Genomic DNA, 21,729 nt, shown 5'->3' with positions numbered 1-21,729 from the left:
TGCTGGGGTAAAAAAAAAAAAACGACTGGGAAATTTGCTCCGTGTGTATTTCAGCACTTGGACTGTAGACAGCTCCCTCCTCCCCAGGTTTAGCTCTGAGGATAACGCTGAATGTCTAGTCCCTTTTTCTGACCTGCATAACTCAAGCTCGAACGTCACTTTGCTGTTAGAAGCTGTCCTAAAACAGAGTGCTATAGGATGTGACTGGAACATGTTTGCAACATAGTAACGGCGAAAGGAGGATAGGAAGCACTTGTCAGGTGTTTTTTGAGATGTTTTGGTGCCTCATTAACTCAATAACAGCGCTAATGAAGTCTTTATCTTCACCCCTCACAGAACTACTCTCCTCAAATGAGCTATGACCACTCCAAATCCAGCGGCCCACCTGTTCCTGGCCCAATGGTAGGAAGGCCTGTCACATCTCTTATTAGCTTCGCTGGCTAAATATGCATTGTTAAAAGAGAAATTAAAATGCATTTTTTTCTTCTTATAGGGTCCTATGGGTCCCCGTGGTCCCCCTGGACCTCCCGGCTCCTCTGTAAGTGTTCCCTTATCAATAACACCCCCCCACTCTGGCCTTGAACTGTGCATCATGTTATTATTAAGTTTAAAGAGGATATTTGTATTGATGGGTTGTTCTTGTTGTCCCTCAGGGTCCTCAGGGTTTCACTGGACCCCCTGGAGAGCCCGGTGAGCCCGGAGCTGCTGTGAGTATATATGAGTAAATCTTTTCTTCTGCTTCACGCTGCTACTATGATTAAACACTATTTACATCACAAATTAGTCCCTGTGTTCCACTTCCTGTTGAAAGCACTGACCCACTGACACACTTTCTGTCCACTCATCCTCTCTTCTTCCCCCACATCAGCACACTCTACTTTAAAAACAGTAGATATTGACATGGCACTAATGCAGCTACTTGTTGGTGTGTTTTTTAGGGTCCCATGGGCTCCCGCGGTCCTTCAGGCCCCCCTGGAAAGAACGGAGATGATGTAAGCGATTCATTCCCTTTTTAATTTCCCGTCTGCTCATTTTTTTTTATTATTGTTATTTAAATGAAAACATACTGCATACCGACTAATAATGTCCGTTTTCAACAGGGTGAGCCCGGCAAAGCTGGACGCCCCGGTGAGCGTGGAGCTGCTGGCCCTCAGGTGAGAGATTCCCCCTGAGGGCAAAGGGCACAAGATTGTCAACTGTAACGAATCTTACATTTACATTTAAACAAATGTACATTTTCAAAACTTTATTTTACCACACACGCAGGGTGCCCGCGGATTCCCCGGAACCCCTGGACTCCCCGGCATCAAGGGACACAGAGTGAGTTTGGGAAGGCTCTGAATGTCATTTTCACCTGCGCTGTGTCGTGAGCCGCTACTGAACTTTCGTGATTGTGTCCACAGGGTTTCAGCGGTCTTGATGGAGCCAAGGGAGACTCTGGACCCGCTGGCCCCAAGGTAAGGAATTGAGATCTGCTGTGGCTCAACGAAGCGGGAGTCTCATTAGAAATCGCGCCAATTGTTCGATCAACTTCCTTCTCTGTTTGTTTACAGGGAGAGCCTGGTACCTCCGGTGAGAACGGTCTGCCCGGCGCCATGGTACGTTTCATCACCATTTGTTGACATCACGTAACAGCACGTGTTACTACTGTTAAGCTAAAATCTTGTCATTTTTTAATTTTCCAGGGCGCTCGTGGTCTTCCTGGTGAGAGAGGCCGCCCTGGACCTCCTGGCCCCTCTGTAAGCCATTTTTACCGAAACACGTGACATGACGCTTTGTTTTACGCCTTGCTCTGCAGTTTTTTTTTGACGTGATCTCCTCCTCCTGCGCAGGGTGCTCGTGGTAATGATGGCAACAGTGGTCCTGCTGGTCCTCCCGTAAGTGTCCCCTCCCACGTCAGGTTATAACAGCTGCTTAAAACCATTCGTAGACTTCACCACACAATGCTACAATAGTTAAATCTCTGTTCTGTCGTTTTTAGGGACCTACCGGATCTGCTGGCCCCCCTGGATTCCCCGGTGGTGCTGGTGCTAAGGTAAGTCATCCAGTATTAGATTATTAGATTATTAGCTTTACTGTATCATGTCTAAGTTTAAATCAGGGTTGGTTTTACAACCAAAACATCACATCACATTATTTCACTCTCTCTGTAACCCACCTGACTACATGTAACTGTCCCATAATCTCCGACATGTTCCTTGTTAAGAGAAATAGTTAACATCACTTGGACTATACAAGAACGCACTCATGTATGCTCCTTAATGTCAGCCATGTGTGACAGCCATTAAGGAGCATGGTGTAAAATTCAAAACAACACATTTGGCCTAATTCTGTATGCCCCAGGTGAAACCAGCAGATGGCATCAGTAGGTCTCTTTCTGCGCATTACCCTCTCTTTGAGCCTCTCCTCCCTGATGTCACTAGCGAAGGATCTATTTTAATATCCTCTTATCTTTGACCTATACTGAAGTGGGATATTTTTAGGAAACAATAAGAGGTGGGCAGAGGAAGCAGTCAGAAACTGGGTTATGATGACAGAACAATCAAACTGTTTGAAATGACTCCCTTGGTGGATGATGAACTAATTTAAGATTAGTTTTTATCTCCATTCACACTCTTCACACGTACTACAATTCCTCCAGTATCTTGGAGCATTTAAAATGTATCTTATTTTTCGACTAATGTAATGTGTGATATACAGGTTTGGGATTAACATGCCCAGATTGAGTGTTTGTCCATGATCATTTCTTTTAGTTTCCCTCAGGCACACACAGAATTCTTACAGATTTTAAATGAATGTGGCTTCCCTCCACAGGGAGAGACTGGACCTCAGGGAGGACGTGGATCCGAGGGACCCCAGGGAGCCCGTGGTGAGCCTGGTAACCCCGGACCTGCTGGACCCGCCGGACCTGCTGTGAGTAGATCTTCTCCTTAGCTTCCCTTTTTCTGTTTACTACATGCTTTGTCAAATTTAAAATACAAAACTCTTAACGTTTAACTTTTTCTCCTTTTTCAACAGGGCAACCCTGGTACTGATGGTGCCCCTGGCGCTAAGGGTGCTCCTGTAAGTATTATCATACTCACTGATGGCCCTGGGCCCCTCGTGCTTTTTTTTTTTTTTTTTTCAACTCGAGTCCTGCGAATGAAGTGTCCTCACACCTCAATTCTCTATCCTAAAGGGTGCTGCTGGTATTGCTGGTGCTCCTGGTTTCCCCGGCTCTCGTGGTCCTGCTGGAGCTCAGGGAGCTGTTGGTGCTCCTGGTCCCAAGGGTAACAGTGTAAGCAGGCAGTCAACTGTGTGATTTTCTGGTATCTGCGCTGTTCTTTAGAGTTGTTGAAATCCAGGATGACCTGACAACCTAAATGAAAAGTGTGTGCTTCTGCAAACAGGGTGATCACGGAGCCCCCGGACCTAAGGGAGAGCCTGGTGCCAAGGGAGAGCCTGTAAGTTCATCCTCAACTTTACCTACTTGTCATTTATTTGGGACTTTTTTTTGTGATATGAGGGAATAACATATTCGATTTTCTTTTTATTTTGCAGGGCCCCGCTGGAGTGCAGGGACTTCCCGGCCCCTCTGGTGAGGAAGGCAAGAGAGGACCTCGTGGAGAGCCCGGTGGTGCTGGACCCCGTGGACCCCCTGGAGAGCGTGTATGACACTCTCTTTTTGTTTTTCTCCAAATACTCAGATAGATGCAATTTTTTTTAATTTCTTCTCAACATTTTACAGTATGTTAAATTCCCAGGGGATTCCCTACATTCCGGTTAGTGACATGGTTGGCATCTCTGTCTTCTTCCGTTAGGGTGCCCCTGGTGCTCGTGGTTTCCCTGGTGCTGATGGAGGTGCTGGTGGCAAGGTGAGTCTTCAACTAGATCACCAGTCGAACTTCAGTTCTTAACGTATTTAATCCTACCCAGGGACCAATTAGCCGAGTCAAAGCATGCGATAATTTTAAGTCATACATTTTCCTACTGTCACGAAATGATGGAGATTCTGCTTGTATGACAGGGTGCCCCTGGTGAGCGTGGTTCCCCCGGCCCAGCTGGAGCTCAGGGAGCTACTGGCGAGTCTGGAAGCTCTGGTGCTCCTGGCGCTCCCGGATCCAAGGTGAGCTCCTTCAGATGAAACGTTTCCGTGTTCATTAAACTCCACATACAATTCCTTTAACCTAAAGTGTAGTTTATCATTATATTTGATTAATCCATTAATGTGTCTCCACAGGGTGTGACTGGTAGCCCTGGAAGCCCTGGCCCCGACGGCAAAGCTGGACCTGCTGTAAGTACTGACCCTTAGATACTTTTCTGGTGGTAATTATTCCATTTTTTTGAACACCCCCACACTATGTGTTGGCCAGTTGAAAGCAACCAAATCAATATTTTCTTGTGTTCCCTGGCCATTTTTAGGGTGCTCCTGGACAAGATGGCCGCCCTGGACCTGCTGGCCCCGCTGGAGCCAGAGGACAGCCTGGAGTTATGGGATTCCCCGGACCCAAGGGAGCCGCTGTGAGTTAGAGAAACCCTCCACTCATTTCATTTTGACAGTTTTTTTTAAGAGAGTTTCAAAAACAAATAATTGAAGAGATGTAGAAATCAGTGAACTCTATGCTAGTTTTAGGAAGTGATTTGTAGTAGTTATAATACTGCTGCAGTGTCCCTTCTATAGCAGATGTAAGTGTGGATTTCTTTTTAACAGGGTGAGTCTGGCAAGCCCGGAGAGAGAGGTGCCTCTGGTCCCGCTGGCGCTGTTGTGAGTACCTTTTCTTCAAGTTACACAAATCAAATATGTTAAAATGGGTTTTGTGAAAAGAAAGGTTCAAAAGGTGAATATAACATGTGATAATTAATGTTTTGCCTCATGTTGCTGTTAACAGGGTGCCCCTGGCAAAGATGGTGATGTTGGTGCTCCTGGACCTTCTGGTGCTGCTGTACGTATCTTCACAAGCATTGCAGATGGTTCTATTGTTGTGTGTTTCGCAAGGTCAACCTCACAGTCCACATGACGTGTTTTGAAGCTTTTAGTTTTCTCTTCTCTGTTCAGGGACCTGCTGGAGAGAAGGGAGAGCAGGGACCAGCTGGTCCTCCCGGATTCCAGGTGGGTTCCATGATATTCCAGCTGCAGCCGTGATGAGCTGTATTGTGCTCTTTATTTCAGGGTCACAGTGCCACTTGTTAACAATAAAATTTAATCTTCGTGCAGGGTCTTCCCGGACCCCAAGGTTCTACTGGTGAGACTGGCAAGCCTGGTGAGCAGGTACGAAACTCTGTTCTTCTGCAGAATAAAATGTAGCCTCTATTTAGACGGTTTATATTTCTTCTTTGAGGCTGATTTATATTAATGCTCTAAATCAAACTTCATGATAACCCCCCTCCTCTCTCACTCCTCTGTTCAGGGTTCTCCTGGTGAGGCAGGACCTCCTGGCCCATCTGGACCAAGAGTGAGTAACTCCTTCATATCAGACTCAGCTTCTAATTCTGAACGATGCCTGTGTGGTGAAAAAAACGTTGTGACTGATGCGTCGCTTATTTCCTTCAGGGCGACAGAGGATTCCCCGGTGAGCGCGGTGCTCCTGGCGCTGGAGGCCCCACTGGACCCCGTGGTGCTACTGGCCCCGCTGGAAACGATGGACCTAAGGTAGGTCACACACAAAATAAAAAAAATAAAAATCTAAAACGTGAAGAAACTTATCCAGCCCATAACATTATATTTCCCCTTAAGTAAGAACAGCCCAACATACTAAACATTGTTTTACAAAAGGAGGCTAAAATAAACCAGGCTCCCCAAATATTTGAATACATACATGGTTAGTTACTTTCATTTTCCACTCTGTGAGTTCTCCTAGGATGCTGTTACCAAGGCACTACTCATATTCACACAAACCTTTAGATGAGATGGTCAGATTCTAGTAGGTATGGTTTCATTCTTAAATTTGGTTTTCCATCATCATTCTTAGTGTACGACAGCTTTACATTTGAGTAACCAGCTCCTCGGCTGGAGCTTCTCACTGGGTTTAAACTCAGTCATGTTTGCGTCAGGTGTGCATAACCCACATATGTTCCTAATAATATAAAACAAAACTATCCACCAGTCATTTAAAACTGCAGAAGTCGCTTGGATAAGTGGTGAAACATCCTCAAGAAAACACGTCCAGTTGCCTTTGTTCTTTGACTTGTTTGACCATGACCTGTAGGAACAAAAATCCTTATATCAATATTTATGATAACGTGGAAAAGAATATTTCCTCACGTTAACAGTTACAACTTTTTTCTGCTCAGTGCAGAGCTTGTTGCAGCTTTTTATGTCCTCAGCTATATGGTTTTATCCTCCTGTGATTCTATTTCAATGGGAATTACAGATTCAACTCCAGAAAACACACGTGTCAGTTGTTCATTCTTAGCACTGATCCCTGATTGTGAGAGACAAGAAGCTGCTGCAGAACAAACAATATGTGCCAAATATCTTTATTAACAAAGAAAACATTACCACCAATCCTGATTTGCACATTTCACCAATAATTTTGCCCATTGTACACACATCAGCTTAACATCCACCTGCATCTCCAGCGGATTGTTCTATTGCAGTCGATTAGATGTAACAAATGGTTGATAATGTGAGTGTTTCTGTGTGTGTGTGTGCGCAGGGAGAGCCCGGTGCCGCTGGTGCCCCTGGTGGTGTTGGAGCCCCCGGTATGCAGGGAATGCCCGGTGAGCGTGGAGCTTCTGGTCTCCCCGGTGCCAAGGGAGAGAGAGTAAGTATCACACCAGCCAATGCAACTTTGTTAGAGGCTGTTAACAATTTGTCCGCAAGGATGTGTGTGTTAATCTGGGGGGGTTCAGGTTAGCTCTCTTAAAGAGAAGGCGTTAATATGAGTGGCTAACCACTAACTTCCTGGAAAGACTGTAAACTTTAATATCTTAACTGATTATGTGATCATTAACTGTTTTCTTAATTGATGGCCTCAGTGTAAAGTAGGATCATTACATACTAGTAAGCAAGGATGTGCTCTGTTAAAAAGCATCACAGCTGACTTTTTTGTAACCTTTCTCTCTTTTTAGGGTGATGCTGGTAGCAAGGGAGGTGATGGTGCCCCTGGCAAAGATGGCGTGCGTGGTCTGACTGGTGCTATTGGAGTCCCTGGACCTCCCGGTGCTCAGGGTGAGAAGGTGAGTTCAGACAAAACAACAGATTTTACCTACGAATTTCAGGACATATCATGACTTGGACGACAACCAAGGCCTCCACTGACATTTTCTTCTTCGCCTTCTTCTTCACCTCTGGTTTTAGGGTGAGCCCGGCTCTGTTGGAGTTGCTGGACCCACTGGACCTCGTGGTGCCCCTGTAAGTTGTTCCTTAAACACCACAACCAACAAGAACCTACTTTTTAATATCCAATGAAACTATATATTGATGTATACTGTATGACCTTACACATTTCTACTCCAACAGGGTGAGCGCGGAGAGACTGGACCTTCCGGACCTGCTGGATTTGCTGGACCTCCTGTAAGTTCCTTTACATTTATCTACAGATTGAAGTGTGTGAGGTTCTGAGCTGTGAAAAGAAAGCATGTACTGATGTGTGCTTTCTTTTGTCCTCCAACCTCAGGGTGCTGATGGTCAGCCTGGTGCTAAGGGAGAGACTGGTGACACTGGACCCAAGGGAGACGCTGGTGCTCCTGGACCTTCTGGACCCGTTGGATCTTCTGGACCTCAGGTATATTGTAAATGTGAACATAAATGCTGCTTGGATGCAGTGCAGAGTGAAGAATCAGATCCAGATTCAGTCACTTACATTATTCCATTTCATTCTGTCAACAGGGACCCGCTGGTCCTCCTGGACCCAAAGGTGCTCGTGGTGGTGCTGGATCTCCTGTGAGTATCCATAATACATCTCAGATCTTACATTAGATGATAGTCTAAAGAAGAGTTTTTCTTTTTACTTTTCATTTGTCATCAATTCTGTTTTTGTGTCTTTGTAGGGTGCTACTGGTTTCCCCGGACCTGCTGGTAGAGTCGGACCCCCTGGCCCCTCCGTAAGTTTCGTCACAGACTCACAATCCTGCGCTGATCGCTGTTATTTTTTGAGTCAAAGCAGTGATCACTAATGGGTTTCGTTTTGTGTTTCCAGGGAGCCTCTGGACCTCCTGGACCCCTCGGACCTGTTGGCAAAGATGGACAGAGAGGAGCTCGTGGTGAGACTGGCCCTGCTGGTCGCCCTGGTGAGGCTGGTGCTGTTGGATCCCCCGGACCTGGTGGAGAGAAGGGATCTCCCGGCTCTGATGGTGCTCCTGTGAGTTGACTGATGGCCTAAACTGTGCTGTGCTTTCACTTGTGTGCCTGTTAAACTGACCGATGTGTTCTTTCGTGCAGGGTGCCCCAGGTATCCCCGGACCCCAGGGTATTGCTGGACAGCGTGGTATTGTAGGTCTCCCTGGACAGCGTGGAGAGCGTGGTTTTTCTGGTCTGCCCGGACCTTCTGTGAGTATTCTCTGAGTACACCATGGCCATTCCGCAAACTCTGTGGGCTAATCGTTAAAATACAAATGCATTGTCGTTTCCTGTGTGTGACTACAGGAACGTCCAGTCAGAAGACTTGGTGTTACTTCTAAAAACTGACCTGTCTTTGTTTTTCTTCAGGGTGAGCCTGGAAAGCAGGGACCCTCTGGACTTGTTGGTGAGCGTGGAGCCCCTGGACCTGCTGGACCCCCCGGACTGTCTGGTCCACCTGGAGAGGCTGGTCGTGAGGTATGAATTCTGCTGTATGCTCAGTCTGAATCTGATATTGGTAGAGGATTTGGACAGTAGGGTCTCACATATTAGAAGTATACCCACACGTTGCAAACTCATTTAATTCACGACCTTCACTGCTCTCCCACAGGGATCTGCCGGTCATGATGGTGCACCTGGTCGCGATGGATCTCCTGGCCCCAAGGTACCCCTTTTCTACAGAATAGCTTTAAACATTGGCAAAAATGTAGTTGTCTCGGACCCTCTGACTGAAGATGTACTCCTATAGGGAGACCGCGGTGAATCTGGTTTGGCTGGACCCCCTGGACCTCCTGGCACTCCTGGACATCCCGGAGCTGTTGGCCCCTCTGGCAAGACTGGTGACCGTGGAGAGACTGTAAGCCCCCCTCAAACCTCTCTTGACCTCTTTAACTTTTGAAATGGAAAAGGACCAAATCTGTGCAGATTACTTGTGAGTGACCTAATCTTAACACTATTTCTTCCCTTTAGGGCCCCGCTGGTCCTGCCGGTCCTTCTGGCCCTGCTGGTGTCCGTGGACCTGCTGTATGTTCTTCTACATAATACGTGTCATATACGCCAAAATAAGTCTCAAAGGACTGACTGCTGTCTGAACAAGAGTTAGTGTCTTGACCTCCCATTGTCTTTTTCCAGGGCCCTGCTGGCGCCAAGGGAGACAGAGGAGAGGCTGGTGAGGCTGGAGAGAGAGGACACAAGGGACACAGAGGATTCACTGGCATGCAGGGTCTGCCCGGACCTGCTGTGAGTAATTCCCAACACTTTGGCAATGAAACACAACACATTTCCTAACATGTTAACCACGGTTAATTACATTCAAATATGGACGTAATCAAAGTTTCATAACTACATCAAACGGTCTAAATACTTTTGTTTTATATTTAATCTGAATGTAGGGATCTCATGGAGAGAGAGGACCCGCCGGTGCTTCTGGACCTGCTGGACCTAGAGTGAGTACAGTACCATTTTACACATTACATAGTTGACTCATTCTCTAAAAATCTGGCATTTGTACAGTTGCTATTTAGTCCAGACTTGTTGCTTAGAGCAATAATCCAGGACATCCGACATAAAGTTGATATAAAACATGAAGCGTGACTGTACATGTAGCACAGTTGGGGTTTTTCTTCTCAACTGATCATCTGTTTTTTCTTTACAGGGACCTGCTGGATCTAGCGGCGCCCCTGGTAAGGATGGCATGAACGGTCTGCCCGGACCCATCGGACCCCCTGGACCTCGTGGTCGCAGTGGAGAGATGGGACCTGCTGTAAGTTGTACTTTTTTCTTCATTTTATTTGCCTTCACACACTTGTGAATGTTCTTGCAGTTTGTAAATCACTGGTGCCTTTACACAGGGTCCCCCTGGACCTCCCGGACCCGCTGGACCTCCCGGACCTCCCGGCAGCGGCTTTGACTTCGTCAGCCAGCCCATCCAGGAGAAGGCCCCCGATCCCCTGCGTGGAGGACACTACCGTGCTGACGACCCTAATGCCGTGCGCGATCGCGACATGGAGGTTGACACCACCCTGAAGACCCTGACCCAGAGAGTGGAGAATATCCGCAGCCCCGACGGTACCCAGAAGAGCCCCGCCCGCATGTGCCGTGACCTGAGGATGTGCCACCCTGAGTGGAAGAGCGGTGAGTAGCAGAACAGCTTACAGAACCTGTAGATAAAGTGTGCCGCGCTCAGCTTTAAACTTTGTGTGTGTCCCCTCATTACAGGCATGTACTGGGTTGACCCCAACCAGGGATCTCCTCTGGACGCCGTCAAGGTCTTCTGCAACATGGAGACTGGTGAGACTTGCATCCACCCCAGTGAGTCCAGCATTCCCATGAAGAATTGGTACCGCAGCAAGAACGTCAGAGAGAAGAAGCACGTCTGGTTCAGCGAGTCCATGACTGGTGGATTCCAGGTGAGAAGACGGAGTAAAAAAAAAAAGAAAAAAAAAAGAAGCTATATTCAAATAGAAATACTCATCCTGTTAAGACAATGACTTGATGCTTTATTTTTCCCCCCTGCAGTTCCAGTATGGCACCGATGGAGCTGATTCCGAGGATGTCAGCATCCAGATGACCTTCATGCGCCTGATGTCCAACCAGGCCTCTCAGAACGTCACATACCACTGCAAGAACAGCATCGCCTACATGGACTCCGCCACCGGCAACCTGAAGAAGGCTCTGCTTCTCCAGGGCTCCAACGACGTCGAGATCAGAGCCGAGGGCAACAGCCGCTTCACATACAGCGTCAGTGAGGATGGCTGCACGGTGAGCTTGCACTCTCCTCTCATCATATTCCTAAAATGATAGAATTCATCCTCTAAGAAGCTGATGATTTCGAACCCAGTGCCATTAAAGGTGAATACGTTTTCTTAAAGCGTTTTCTGACCTTTTCTCCTTTTTTTTCCCCACAGTCACACACTGGCACATGGGGCAAGACAGTCATCGACTACAAGACAACAAAAACATCCCGCCTGCCCATCATTGACATTGCTCCTATGGATGTTGGTGCCCCTGATCAGGAATTTGGCGTCGAAGTTGGCCCCGTTTGCTTCTTGTAAAAATGAAAGAAATATGGACATGACATTGTTGTTTTTTTTTCTAGCAGTCATCTCTAAATCTTTTTTTCTATGCATTCAAAACTCATTCGGCTGCCATTGGTCCACATGCTTAAAACCACTCTACTGAAGACGGTGTTTTTTTTTCAATCATGAGAAGTCTCTGGGACTGCTACTTCAAACCCCGAAAAACCACCCGCAAGGACACTTTAAAAAGAATCTTTTGTTTCCACTGGCAACAAGAAAATAATATATACTTGTGTAAAATTTCCCCCTGGAGATTGAGAAAAAAAAAAAAAAAGAAAGAAAGATCTGCACATGCAATGAAACACAGGTGACTTTTGCCATTTTCTACCACTGCAGAAGGACATTGAAAACAACAAGAGATATGTACCATTTTTCTGGTGTTAAATAAATTGTAAAAAGTGTGAAGTGTCTTCTTGGTCTAAATTCACACCTGAACATCGGTCAGACAGAGCAAAGACCAGCGAATGAGCAGGACAAAGAAGCTCACCTTCATTGCAATATCTAGATGGCTACCTCATAACAAGAAGTCACAACCATTTTTTTTTCTCAAATGAAAAGGGTACATTATACACAACAACAAGTCGATTGGGGGAAAATTAAAAACATTCCAAGGTGCTATTACCAACTCAATGAGGTCCTGTCATACTGTACTTATTGCCACTCATGCCTGCAGAACCTTTGGTGCTACTAAATTGACTCTTGTTGTCTGTGCAGTGCAATTGTTTTCTTCTTAAGTGTTGGTTTTGATAACAGAGGTCCTCTGAAAAGGTGATCACTGCAGATGTTAATGCATGCAATCATGTCTTTGTAGATAAAAACAAGTGACTCTGGTTTCAGTTCAGTATTGATCCTTCTGTCTGTTTGCCTCCCCTGCCCCCCTTCCCTCCTGTGGAAAACTCCTCTTCACTAAAAAAAGAAAAAGAAAGAAATAACAGCACACATCTCCCATCCTGTTGTCTATGTTGTTTTGTTGTTGAAGAGTTTCTTAAAAAAGAATTTGAAGCAGACCCACTTTCATGGTTTAAAAGAGAGATTCTGTACTTATTTTGTACATGTATAATAAATCAAGATGTTTTTAATTATTTTGGGTGCTGAAATAAAGCATGTGAAGTGGTCTACTCAGTGGCGGCGTTTTCACTGTCCTGTTTTGCAACTGTTGTGAAACTGACGGGGGTTAGGGCTCAGGAAATAGTCTGGGGGCGAGTCTCACATTTTCTGCAGAGCTAGTGTGCGTGTGCACAGAAATCAGCTGTTCCACAGCAGTTGCACCATTTACATTTCTCTTAAGCAGCAGTGAAAACAAGGCCAATGTCTAAGGTCTCAGACTTGGCTTTTATTGTTCGTCACGTGCAAATTTACCTCAAGAAATCAGACCTAAAACACAGTAAAATGTAAAAACCACCAGAGCTGTTCATCAAGCGTGTAGATATTGCAGTTTCCTTGTCAAATTTAAAAATATGCACCTGAATGAAGTTGTATCCTCAGCCCAGATTGTTAAGAGGAGTGAAGGACACTGAAAAGAAGACACATAAGCGGCCCCTTCTGGACATTTAGTGCAACTGCATCTGCTTTAAAACTAAAAGGATGAGACCAGAGCACAAAGTCTCACTGTAAAAGATAAACAGACAAAATGGAAAGATGATTCCTAATTATTCTGGATCTGCTTAATCCAAGTGATGCTTCCTCAGGTTGGTTCATCAGAGGACTGAAAAGAACTTTGTGAGGCTTCCACTCAGCTTCCATGGGGCTGTCCACTGCTCCGAGTCTGCTGGCTACCCTGAAGGGTTAAAGAACCCAGGCTAGTCCTTTAAGATGGGATATTTTTGGAAGCAACGTGAGCAGGAGGAACGGCTGCAGCGAGATTAAAAACATGACGGACACGACAATAAAAGGTTTATTTTTAACCGGCGGGAGGACAGAAGAACACAGGAAATCCTAATAACAATATGAGAAACGGCAAACTGTTAATTTATACTGGTGAAACCTAAAGAAGAAGAAAAAAACATGATGTTTATAACATGACAGCAAATGGCTGTATGAATAACACTCAGGGTATCAAAGGCATCTTTGTGCTCTCTTCCTCGCTTCTTGGCGTCCGGCAGCCCAGAACGAACGCAGCATCTTAGGAGGAAGTCCACTGAGTGGCCGTTCACCTGGGCAGCGTGTCACTGTAGGGGTCACTATGGGAACAAGAAGAGTTAATTGATTTATCTGGAGCAAAACGTGAGGCAGTATGAGGGAGAAGCAATGTCACTAGATTCACCAGCTATTCATTACATGGTCCAACCTGAAAAGTAGAAATAAACCTATGATTCGTGAAGGTTATATAGGCTAAAACAACTTAATTAATAATTAGCCAATTAATAGATCACATTGTTTTGTAATTGAACATATTTATGAACATTTCATTGTTCACAGCTTCTAAAACGGGATTTGTTGAAGCTTTTTTGCTCATATATATCATTATAAACAAAAATAATTTTAGATTTTTGTTTAATTTAGACTCAAATATGTCTAATAGTTTTTCTGCCGTCACTCCTAAAAATGAAAATGCGGGGTTCAAATACTTCATATAAGCATTTCTATAATAAAATAAACCATATAGCTGAATCTACGGCCCAGTTTGGTGGACACACTGGCCAATATTTGCTTATCGCACATATAACTGATAATAACATTGATGATGACATGTGCACTCAGAGTACAGAGCATTGCTGTGATGTTAATTTCAGACTGCCGATCTACTGGAACTCACTGCTGGGCCAGGATGAGGGGGATGCTGGGGCTGTCGGACTGCAGCGGTGAAGACCTCTCCCCGGTTCGGCTGTTGAACATGGGCAGCGTGGACAGAGGCGCGGGGACACCTCGGTTTCCAGCCATGTTCCTCAGCTCGTCGGTGTTCCCGTGAATGGTGTGGTGGTGGTACAGCTGGATTCTGCATCACACAGGGACCCACGTGAATATTTCTCCACAGGTCTCCATTAGTTAATAAAGCTCAGCGTAAAGCAGAGATTATCTGAAAATGTAAGCTGTGAGCTTTAACTACAGTGATGATGGTCTGCTTCATAAGTAATAATATGCAGTGATGGAAAGTAACACTTGTGTACTTATTTATTCCATTTTATGGCACTTTACACTTCTGCTGCAATACCTTTTAAAGCAATTAAGGAAAATATCGACTGTACTTGGCAGCTATATATATTAGGCATCTTGCAGATTCAGGTTTTACTTTGAAAGGAAATAAGATTAAAAGGAAATATGTTTTTTTTTTCTTTTTTTCAATGTTTTTCAGTTCAAGAACCCCCAAACTGTTGGAGAGATTAAGCAGGGACCCCCTACCTACTATAGGTGTTCGATATAAACTCTACTGCTGTTTATAAATATACATTATTATTATCATTTTGCATTCAATATTGAACTATTTAAATAATACACAGGTTCAAATATAATATACAAAAATAATCACGCAAGGGTTTAAAGTTTGAAAAGAATAATTATCGTTTTTAGTTTTTTTTTAAAATAAACTATTTCAGGCATCTTCCAGCTGTTAATATCCATCTGTTTATGAATCGTAAGAACGTAAGGGTCAGTGTACTTACTGGTTTGTTCTTGCATTCCTTTTCTCACTATAAAAGAAAGAAAAAAGAAAAGAGCAATGTGTCAGTTTTATGTCATGACCTCACCCATGACTTTGGTTCCTTATGCCAGTTTCACCATGCTAGTGTTTTCTTTTCAAAAAGAGAGCGGTGATGGCAAGAGGAGCTAACTCCATTTATACACTAGTGAAGTTTCCTGCTGGTTTCATTTGGAAACATTTGAGATGGGAAATATAAACGTATATGTTCATGTAGGGAGCCTGAAAGATCCGAGAAAATTTTATTTGGTGAGCTAATGACATTAACACAATGACATTTTCGAGCATCTTTTTGAAATTCAGACCAGATACATACACTCCCTCTCGTCTGCCAAACATAATGTAGGCCAGCAGCAGACACAGGATGATGGCGAGGATCAGGGGGACGATCACTGTCACGATGTAGTCTGGGAAGTAGTCCCTGTTCGGGGGAGACTCAACGGGGTTGTAGTCGTCTCCGGGCTCCAAAATCCCTGAGCCCATCGTGGGAGCAGGTGGCTCCGGCTCCTGCTTCGTCAGATCAAACTGCAGGGAGACGTAGCAGAGGTGAGAAACTGACTAACTTTCATGATTCCCTGTGCTTTCACTACTGTAAAAAGTCAACGTGCTGTGGAAAAATAAAGTATATTCCAATGTTGCAAAGTGCAGCCTCGCCACTAGATGTCACTAGATGCTACACACTGGTCCTTTAAAGGTCGTGACACATTAGGTCGATGGTGGGCAGCTTTGGAGAGCATCTAGAGCGCTCTTTTAGGTGTAACAAAGTTAAAATGACATCTAAAGACTGCCTTTCTTGTTTTTATGGCTTCATCTTATCCGGACATTTAAATAATGAATAAATAATGAGCATGATTCAGAAGAAACTAGCCCTGTATGACAAACTTTCTAGCTTAGCTGGCTGCTAGCTGTAGTCTTTGCGGTGTGTTCAAATGCACCTTTTTGGGCACAGACAATCTTAGGTGGCGTTCGCTCTTTGTTCTCGGTTCGGTGTGCCCAAACCGTAAGGCGAACCGCTGTTCAATGGAATGCCAAGTAAAGCGATAATCTTCACATTTAGAGCAAAGGAAATCTAAATTCCTTAAATGTGTGCTGTTGAATCGATGGAGGGTGGAGGGTGAGTGTCTTTTCTGGCCTCACCAGCTCCGTCTTGCACCAGGTGATGCAGTTGCTGGGAATCTTGCAGAAGTTACAGCCTTCGGGGCCCTTGTCTTTGGCCCCCGCTGCGCACTGCCTCTGGTGCTCCGGCGTCAGCACCTTCAGGAGACAGCTTGAGAAATTCTGCTCCGAGCCCACCTTCACATAGACACTGACACACGTTGCATTTTAATAAGCATAGAGTTATTTCCGCACACACACACACACACAAATGACTCTGTTCACCCTTCAAAGTGTCCCGCAATAGGGAGGGGAACTCTGCCACCACGGTCGAGGGCATTGGTGATATTGACAATTTCCAAGGCCTCTGTGTCCCACAGCTTCTGTAAATCTCGCTTTATCTCAGTCTGAACAGTAGAGGGCAGCACTTTTTCAATCTCCCTCAGCTTGATGAAGACCTCGGCCTGATAGGGCAGTATCTTCTCTGTGAGGGACACAGACGTTGTGTCATATACGCTCAGTTATAACCACGCTGCGCATTTGTCATTTAAATCTCACGTACCTGCAACCACTTTGATCACGAGGAGGTGCCTGGCCGTGTCGTAGGTGCGTTTATTGATGGCATAGATCTGTCAAATAATAGTTTATTAGCATCACACCATATTTTAACGTATATTATATGTAAGATATTTGCCCTCTGCTTAAGCCTGACTTTGTTTGGATTAGCTGTTGATTTCCTACATTTCCCAGAATGTGTTTTCAATCTTTGGAGTCTGTTTATTCACCAGAAAATACGATGTGCATCTTTTATTAACAGCCATGTAAAGTATCAAAGGCTTTGACACGGTAATATTAAATGAGTCAAATCTAAACAGGCTGTTTTCTTCATTTAATTTGTTGGATTTTCTGCTTTATTCTTGCATATAAATTTTATCAGTACTGTGCCACTTATCATTCCTGGCAACTTAAAAGTTTATAAATGAAAGTGAGCCAAAAAAAAAAAAAAAAAAAAGTGTGGGGAAAGAAAAACAAGGACGGGGGAAAGCAATGGAAAGATTCAGTATTTTGTTACAAGGGGGCGTTTTGAGCTATAATCTGTGTTTACTCCCAAAATGTTTTCCAGCTATAGTTCATTCTGTTTGATTAAGACTAAAGTGGCACTTGAAAAGTTTGTATATCGTCTTCTTTACTTCCTGAATTTTTCATGTTCAAAATAGCAACTGTAGAGAGAAGCTCAAAGAATTTGTCCGGGGAGGGTTGACAACAAATCTTGATATTTACCCCAGATGTTTCCAATCAAATAACTATGTGTTTCTCAGATTTGTCTCCACCATAGCTGCACTGCAGTGTTATATGTTGTGACAGGAACCAAAAGAGCAAAACACAATTTGCAATAAAAGGCCAAAGATGCAATGTTTGGCTAAATTAGAGCTACACACCTCTATGATGCTTTTTCCTGGAGACGTCGGTGTGCCGTACAGGAAGCCGTTATCAAAGGGGTGCCTTTGGGTGAAGCGCAGCCACTCTGGGAGGTCTGGAAAATTCTGCTTGTTGCACTTAAAAATCATGGGGTCATCGTGCCAGAGGCCGGCTTTATGACGTACAAAAAATAAGAGAAGAGGAACAGACTCTGTAAGGAGACATTTATCTCATAGTTTTTAGTGAATTTCGATGACTGCAGCTTACGGTAGAGTTTGGACAAAGGTTCAAAGTCATTCTGGAAAGTCTCTCTCATCAGCTCGTAAGTGAAAAAACTCCCCACGGGGATGGTGAATTTGCTCTCTGCATTGGCCCCAAACAAACTGGCAACACAAACTGTGTGGAAATGTATATATAAAAGAAAAAGGACGAACACAAACAGTGGAAAATGACAAATTCAGCTTTAAATTTGACATTAAATTAAGAAAACTCACAACTGCTGACAATGTAAACTAAGGCCCCAGAAGGAAAGCTAATAAAGCCAAATGTTGGCACTAAATACCACAGACCTGATAAGAACCAAGGACAAGGACCAGCCGTTGTTGTTATATGTCATGAAGTTGAATAAAATCGGGATTAAACTTGCCTGTTAAGAAGAAGACCAAGCTCCCGCAGCCTGCCATCTTGTTTTGGCCTGTGATTGACAGAGCCAAGTGGAGCGGGGCTTGGTCTCAGCCAAAGACATGTCAGAGCTATTTTTGCCTCGCTCACCTAATAACATCCGGAACAGTGTCTGTGAGTCTGTGTAGTAAATCAAACGCTAAAATATCCATCTGGTGTAAAAAAAAATTTCCCTCCACAAAGCAATCATTTGCATTTTGTCAATATTTAAGTATATGTCCCTTATTTGTGTTTATGCCTCTGCTCTGTAAATACTGGACTGTAACTCAACCAAAGATAGAACAGCAGTGTTTGCCTCTGGTCCATCAAAATTATGTTGATAAAAACATAAAAGCCAATGCCTCATTCTTCCTAATGATTTATTATTTATGAAAAAAACTTTTGCGCTTTGACTTAAGTACACTGTTGTTATTTCCCTCCCTCACAGCGGACGTAAAGGAATGAATGGCATCTATCGTGCTTTAAGGACAAAAGTCCGACGCATAGTCAAGTGTCTTTGACCAGTTTTATTAGTTTGTAGTTTATCTTCATCATCTGTTTTGTAACACCTTGTATAATTTTAACACGGCATATGTACAAAAAGTGAAAAACATGCGATTATTAAGCACAAAATTTGCAGTTAATATTTGGTGAAGTCTCTGCACACATGAGATAGTAGCAATACATTTATTTTTATTTTCCTATTGCATACTGAGGGATTTTTTCATTTACTGTGAAGATGAATTCATACGGAGAAATAAAAATGATTCAAACAGTCAGAGACTGGCCGGTAGATCATTACTTTGTTATGCTCAGCCTCAGTGGTGGGGAGAAAAAAAACTAGATGTACTCAAGTACTTTTATATTAATTACTTCACTATATTTAAGATTAAACCACTGAACTTAACTGAAAGCTTAATTGGGAATCAGATATTCTCAGATTTATTTAATGTCCCAGTATATAAAACTCTATTTAAAGTAGTTCAGACCATTACATTACTTTACCGAAGCATCATAGACCACAGATGTCAAACCTACGGCCTGCAGACCAAAACTGGCCTGCCACAGTGTCAAATCTGGGCCACAGTACAGATCTGCATAGTGTGAAAATTACGTAAAAGATGTCAATCTTTAAATTAAAATAACTGCTATTCCTAATTTGTCCACTGTTTTAATACCAGAAATTGACAGAACAACACTGAGACGCAGCTTAACAGCAGACAGTAATATGCCCTAATTGCACTTATTTATTTTTTTTTTTAAGAATTATTTTTAGGATAAGGATAGTTTGTTAAATATAAACATTCTCCTAATTCACTTCTTTTCAATAACAAATGGAAATAATCTGGATTACTTAGGCTTTATGTGAGAAATAAAATGAGTTTGAGCCCCCTGTCCCAGACACATGCCACACAGGCCAGGTGGCACTGCTGCTTTACTGAAACTTAATGTGCATCCTGCTTCGGCTGCACCAGTCATTTCAGGTAACCTTCCGTCTACTCGCGTCCTTCACACCAAGACCTTCAACTGCTCTAAAATACTGCAGCCATCATGAAAACAAGTGACAAGAAAAGTGAAGTGAACCCGAACTGCCAGTGTTGTCTATATGACACAGCTGCATGGTGGCCTTGTAGATTAAAACAAGACAGAGTGCACGGGGCAGCTTCAGAACCTTAGTGTTACTATTATCTTCTTTTTTTTTTTCTTTTTTTTTAAGGGGGGGAACACTGCGTCGTCGCTCACAGATGTTTAATGTGTCTATCGCCGCAGATGCAGAAAACACAGGAAGCAACAATGTGGCCCTGCTGCAAATAACCAATGACGTGCAACTGGCCGCGGAGGCTTGACGTGAGTGGTGGTTCACTGGGTCCTAACGCCGGTCTCATTAACTGACGTCCACGTCGGTTATTATTATTATTATTATAATAATTATTATCAGATTTTATTAATCTATCTATCTATCTATCTATCTATCTATCTATCTATCTATCTATCTATCTATCTATCTATCTATCTATCTATCTATCCTGTTGTGTGGGATTATAGTCATGAAACAATGGCTTTTTGGTTTGGAATGTTTTTTTAGGGAATTAAAAACATACCGAAATGGTCTTCTTTTAAGGACTTCTGAGGCTGACGTATCTTTATGAAAGCTGTTTCGATATATTTCTTATTGGGATCTTCAAGCAAACTGTTCTGATTTTTTAAACAGTGACTGATGTGACTGTGTGGCACCTTGGGCTTGGTGTAACTATTGCACCCCTATAGCTGGTATCTAGATGTCTGTCGGAAGCATGTACACCCATATTACCTCTTTTTTGGCAATCACTGTTCATATATACTGTGACCCTTGCCCCCTCGTTAGGGCCACCCATGAGGAGAAAAATGAAGGCAGGTAGATTTGTTTTTCATTGTGCACTTGTCCAGAAAAAAAAAAATCGAAATACAATATCGAGAAAAAAAAGCCAAAATATTGTGAAAAACGTCAGCATAATTGCTGCGTTTCCATTACCCCGATAAATGCACAAAACCTAAATATCGCAATAAAAATGGTAATGGAAACGCCTACATTTCGGAAAATCTGCTAAAACATAACGCAAAAGTGCAATGGATACGCTTTTTTCGTATTTCCCCTTACTGGCTTCACTCAATCAGTGCGTTTACATGCAGAGCTTAATCGAGCTATGCTCAAAATTCGACTTTCTCACTAAAATCCTTGTCCCAGTTTACATGCAGCGCAAGAAAATCGAATAACTGTTCTCCTCTTCCACACTAGGTGGCGATACGTGTCTTTTCAGCGGGATAATACCACGTTAATACGGCCCGATGTCCGGCTGGCCTGTTACGTGATATTATAAACAAGAGTCGCTCATGCGGCAGACCGACGTTTCAAACAACAACCAGACGGATAATACTACATTTTTAATCATGTACGTAATGTTTGCGCTACTTCTGGTGCAGGTAAGCATCTTCTTCGTCTTCTGCGACCGGCTTTCTTGGACGTTTTTGTTCCGGGGTCACACGCCAGCGCAACGGTCGTAGAGCATGCGCACACGCATTATCTGATTGAAAACTCGGATTCAGTCGCATTATCTGGGTGTCTCAATCGGATAATGAGAACTCCGGAGTAACATGTTTACATGCACTTAAATTCTCCTGTTATAGTCCGATTAAGGCAATAATTCGGTTTTTTCACGTGCATGTAAACGCACTGACTGAAGATGACGCAGGGGGTCACGTGACCAGTTCAATTGAAGTCTATATTCCTGAAAGTGAAGTGACAACAATTTCAGAGAATGTGGGATATGGCGAGACGAGACTAACAGCTCATTCGCAAAACACCTTTCAATGGAAACAGGTACCAAGCGCAATTGTACTTTATCGAAATTTCAAAAATTTTTGTTCTACGAAAAACTGTAATGGAAACAGAGCTAGTGTCTACGATAAAGACGAAATACAATGTCGAGAAAAAAAAATCGACAGGTAAAGAAAAAAGTCGAAATGTCGAGTTCAGACTTTTTCCTCTAAGTATATGACAGGGAAAAAACTATCTCCTCTCATTTTTTTTCTTATGGGTGGCCCTA

The 21,729-nt window shown here is 43.6% G+C and overlaps 2 protein-coding genes across 2 annotated transcripts; one reads left to right on the top strand and one right to left on the bottom strand.

Annotated features, from left to right (window-relative positions):
- Positions 1-328: 328 nt before the first annotated feature.
- Positions 329-12,459, top strand: col1a1b (collagen, type I, alpha 1b). The gene is made up of 46 exons (XM_047610090.1): positions 329-402; positions 494-538; positions 654-707; positions 939-992; positions 1,101-1,154; positions 1,267-1,320; positions 1,404-1,457; positions 1,554-1,598; positions 1,686-1,739; positions 1,833-1,877; positions 1,982-2,035; positions 2,815-2,913; positions 3,019-3,063; positions 3,179-3,277; positions 3,390-3,443; positions 3,541-3,648; positions 3,801-3,854; positions 4,007-4,105; positions 4,220-4,273; positions 4,402-4,500; positions 4,691-4,744; positions 4,869-4,922; positions 5,036-5,089; positions 5,195-5,248; positions 5,388-5,432; positions 5,531-5,629; positions 6,636-6,743; positions 7,051-7,158; positions 7,280-7,333; positions 7,442-7,495; positions 7,599-7,706; positions 7,811-7,864; positions 7,972-8,025; positions 8,121-8,282; positions 8,363-8,470; positions 8,630-8,737; positions 8,871-8,924; positions 9,009-9,116; positions 9,230-9,283; positions 9,392-9,499; positions 9,652-9,705; positions 9,915-10,022; positions 10,111-10,393; positions 10,478-10,668; positions 10,778-11,020; positions 11,167-12,459. Exons 1-46 carry the CDS (start codon positions 352-354, stop codon positions 11,311-11,313), a joined length of 3,903 nt encoding a protein of 1,300 aa, XP_047466046.1. The 5' UTR covers positions 329-351; the 3' UTR covers positions 11,314-12,459.
- Positions 11,884-18,228, bottom strand: sgca (sarcoglycan, alpha). Its single transcript, XM_047610091.1, has 10 exons — positions 18,132-18,228; positions 17,753-17,881; positions 17,506-17,657; positions 16,629-16,695; positions 16,352-16,550; positions 16,109-16,277; positions 15,288-15,496; positions 14,937-14,963; positions 14,093-14,272; positions 11,884-13,517 (listed from the first exon to the last, which is right to left on the bottom strand). The coding sequence occupies exons 1-10, from the start codon at positions 18,166-18,168 to the stop codon at positions 13,487-13,489; spliced, it is 1,200 nt and encodes a 399-aa protein (XP_047466047.1). The 5' UTR covers positions 18,169-18,228; the 3' UTR covers positions 11,884-13,486.
- Between the last annotated feature and the right edge of the window lie 3,501 nt (positions 18,229-21,729).

Source organism: Mugil cephalus, chromosome 16, assembly GCF_022458985.1.
Source record: "Mugil cephalus isolate CIBA_MC_2020 chromosome 16, CIBA_Mcephalus_1.1, whole genome shotgun sequence".
NCBI classification, from domain to species: domain Eukaryota; kingdom Metazoa; phylum Chordata; class Actinopteri; order Mugiliformes; family Mugilidae; genus Mugil; species Mugil cephalus.
The sequence above is the reverse complement of the archived record's forward strand: the minus strand, read 5'-3'. Positions and strand labels throughout refer to the sequence as shown.

What these genes read in the sequence shown, in the direction of transcription:
- col1a1b (XM_047610090.1), top strand. Translation starts at nt 352, where the DNA reads ATGAGCTATGACCACTCCAAATCCAGCGGCCCACCTGTTCCTGGCCCA. An exon ending in CTGGAGAGGCTGGTCGTGAG is followed by an intron (nt 8,738 to 8,870) that starts GTATGAATTCTG and finishes GCTCTCCCACAG; the next exon opens with GGATCTGCCGGTCATGATGG. An exon ending in CTGGTGACCGTGGAGAGACT is followed by an intron (nt 9,117 to 9,229) that starts GTAAGCCCCCCT and finishes TCTTCCCTTTAG; the next exon opens with GGCCCCGCTGGTCCTGCCGG.
- sgca (XM_047610091.1), bottom strand. Translation starts at nt 18,168, where the DNA reads ATGGCAGGCTGCGGGAGCTTGGTCTTCTTCTTAACAG. An exon ending in CAGGAAAAAGCATCATAGAG is followed by an intron (nt 16,696 to 17,505) that starts GTGTGTAGCTCT and finishes ATTATTTGACAG; the next exon opens with ATCTATGCCATCAATAAACG. An exon ending in TTTGGCAGACGAGAGGGAGT is followed by an intron (nt 14,964 to 15,287) that starts GTATGTATCTGG and finishes TTTCTTTTATAG; the next exon opens with TGAGAAAAGGAATGCAAGAA.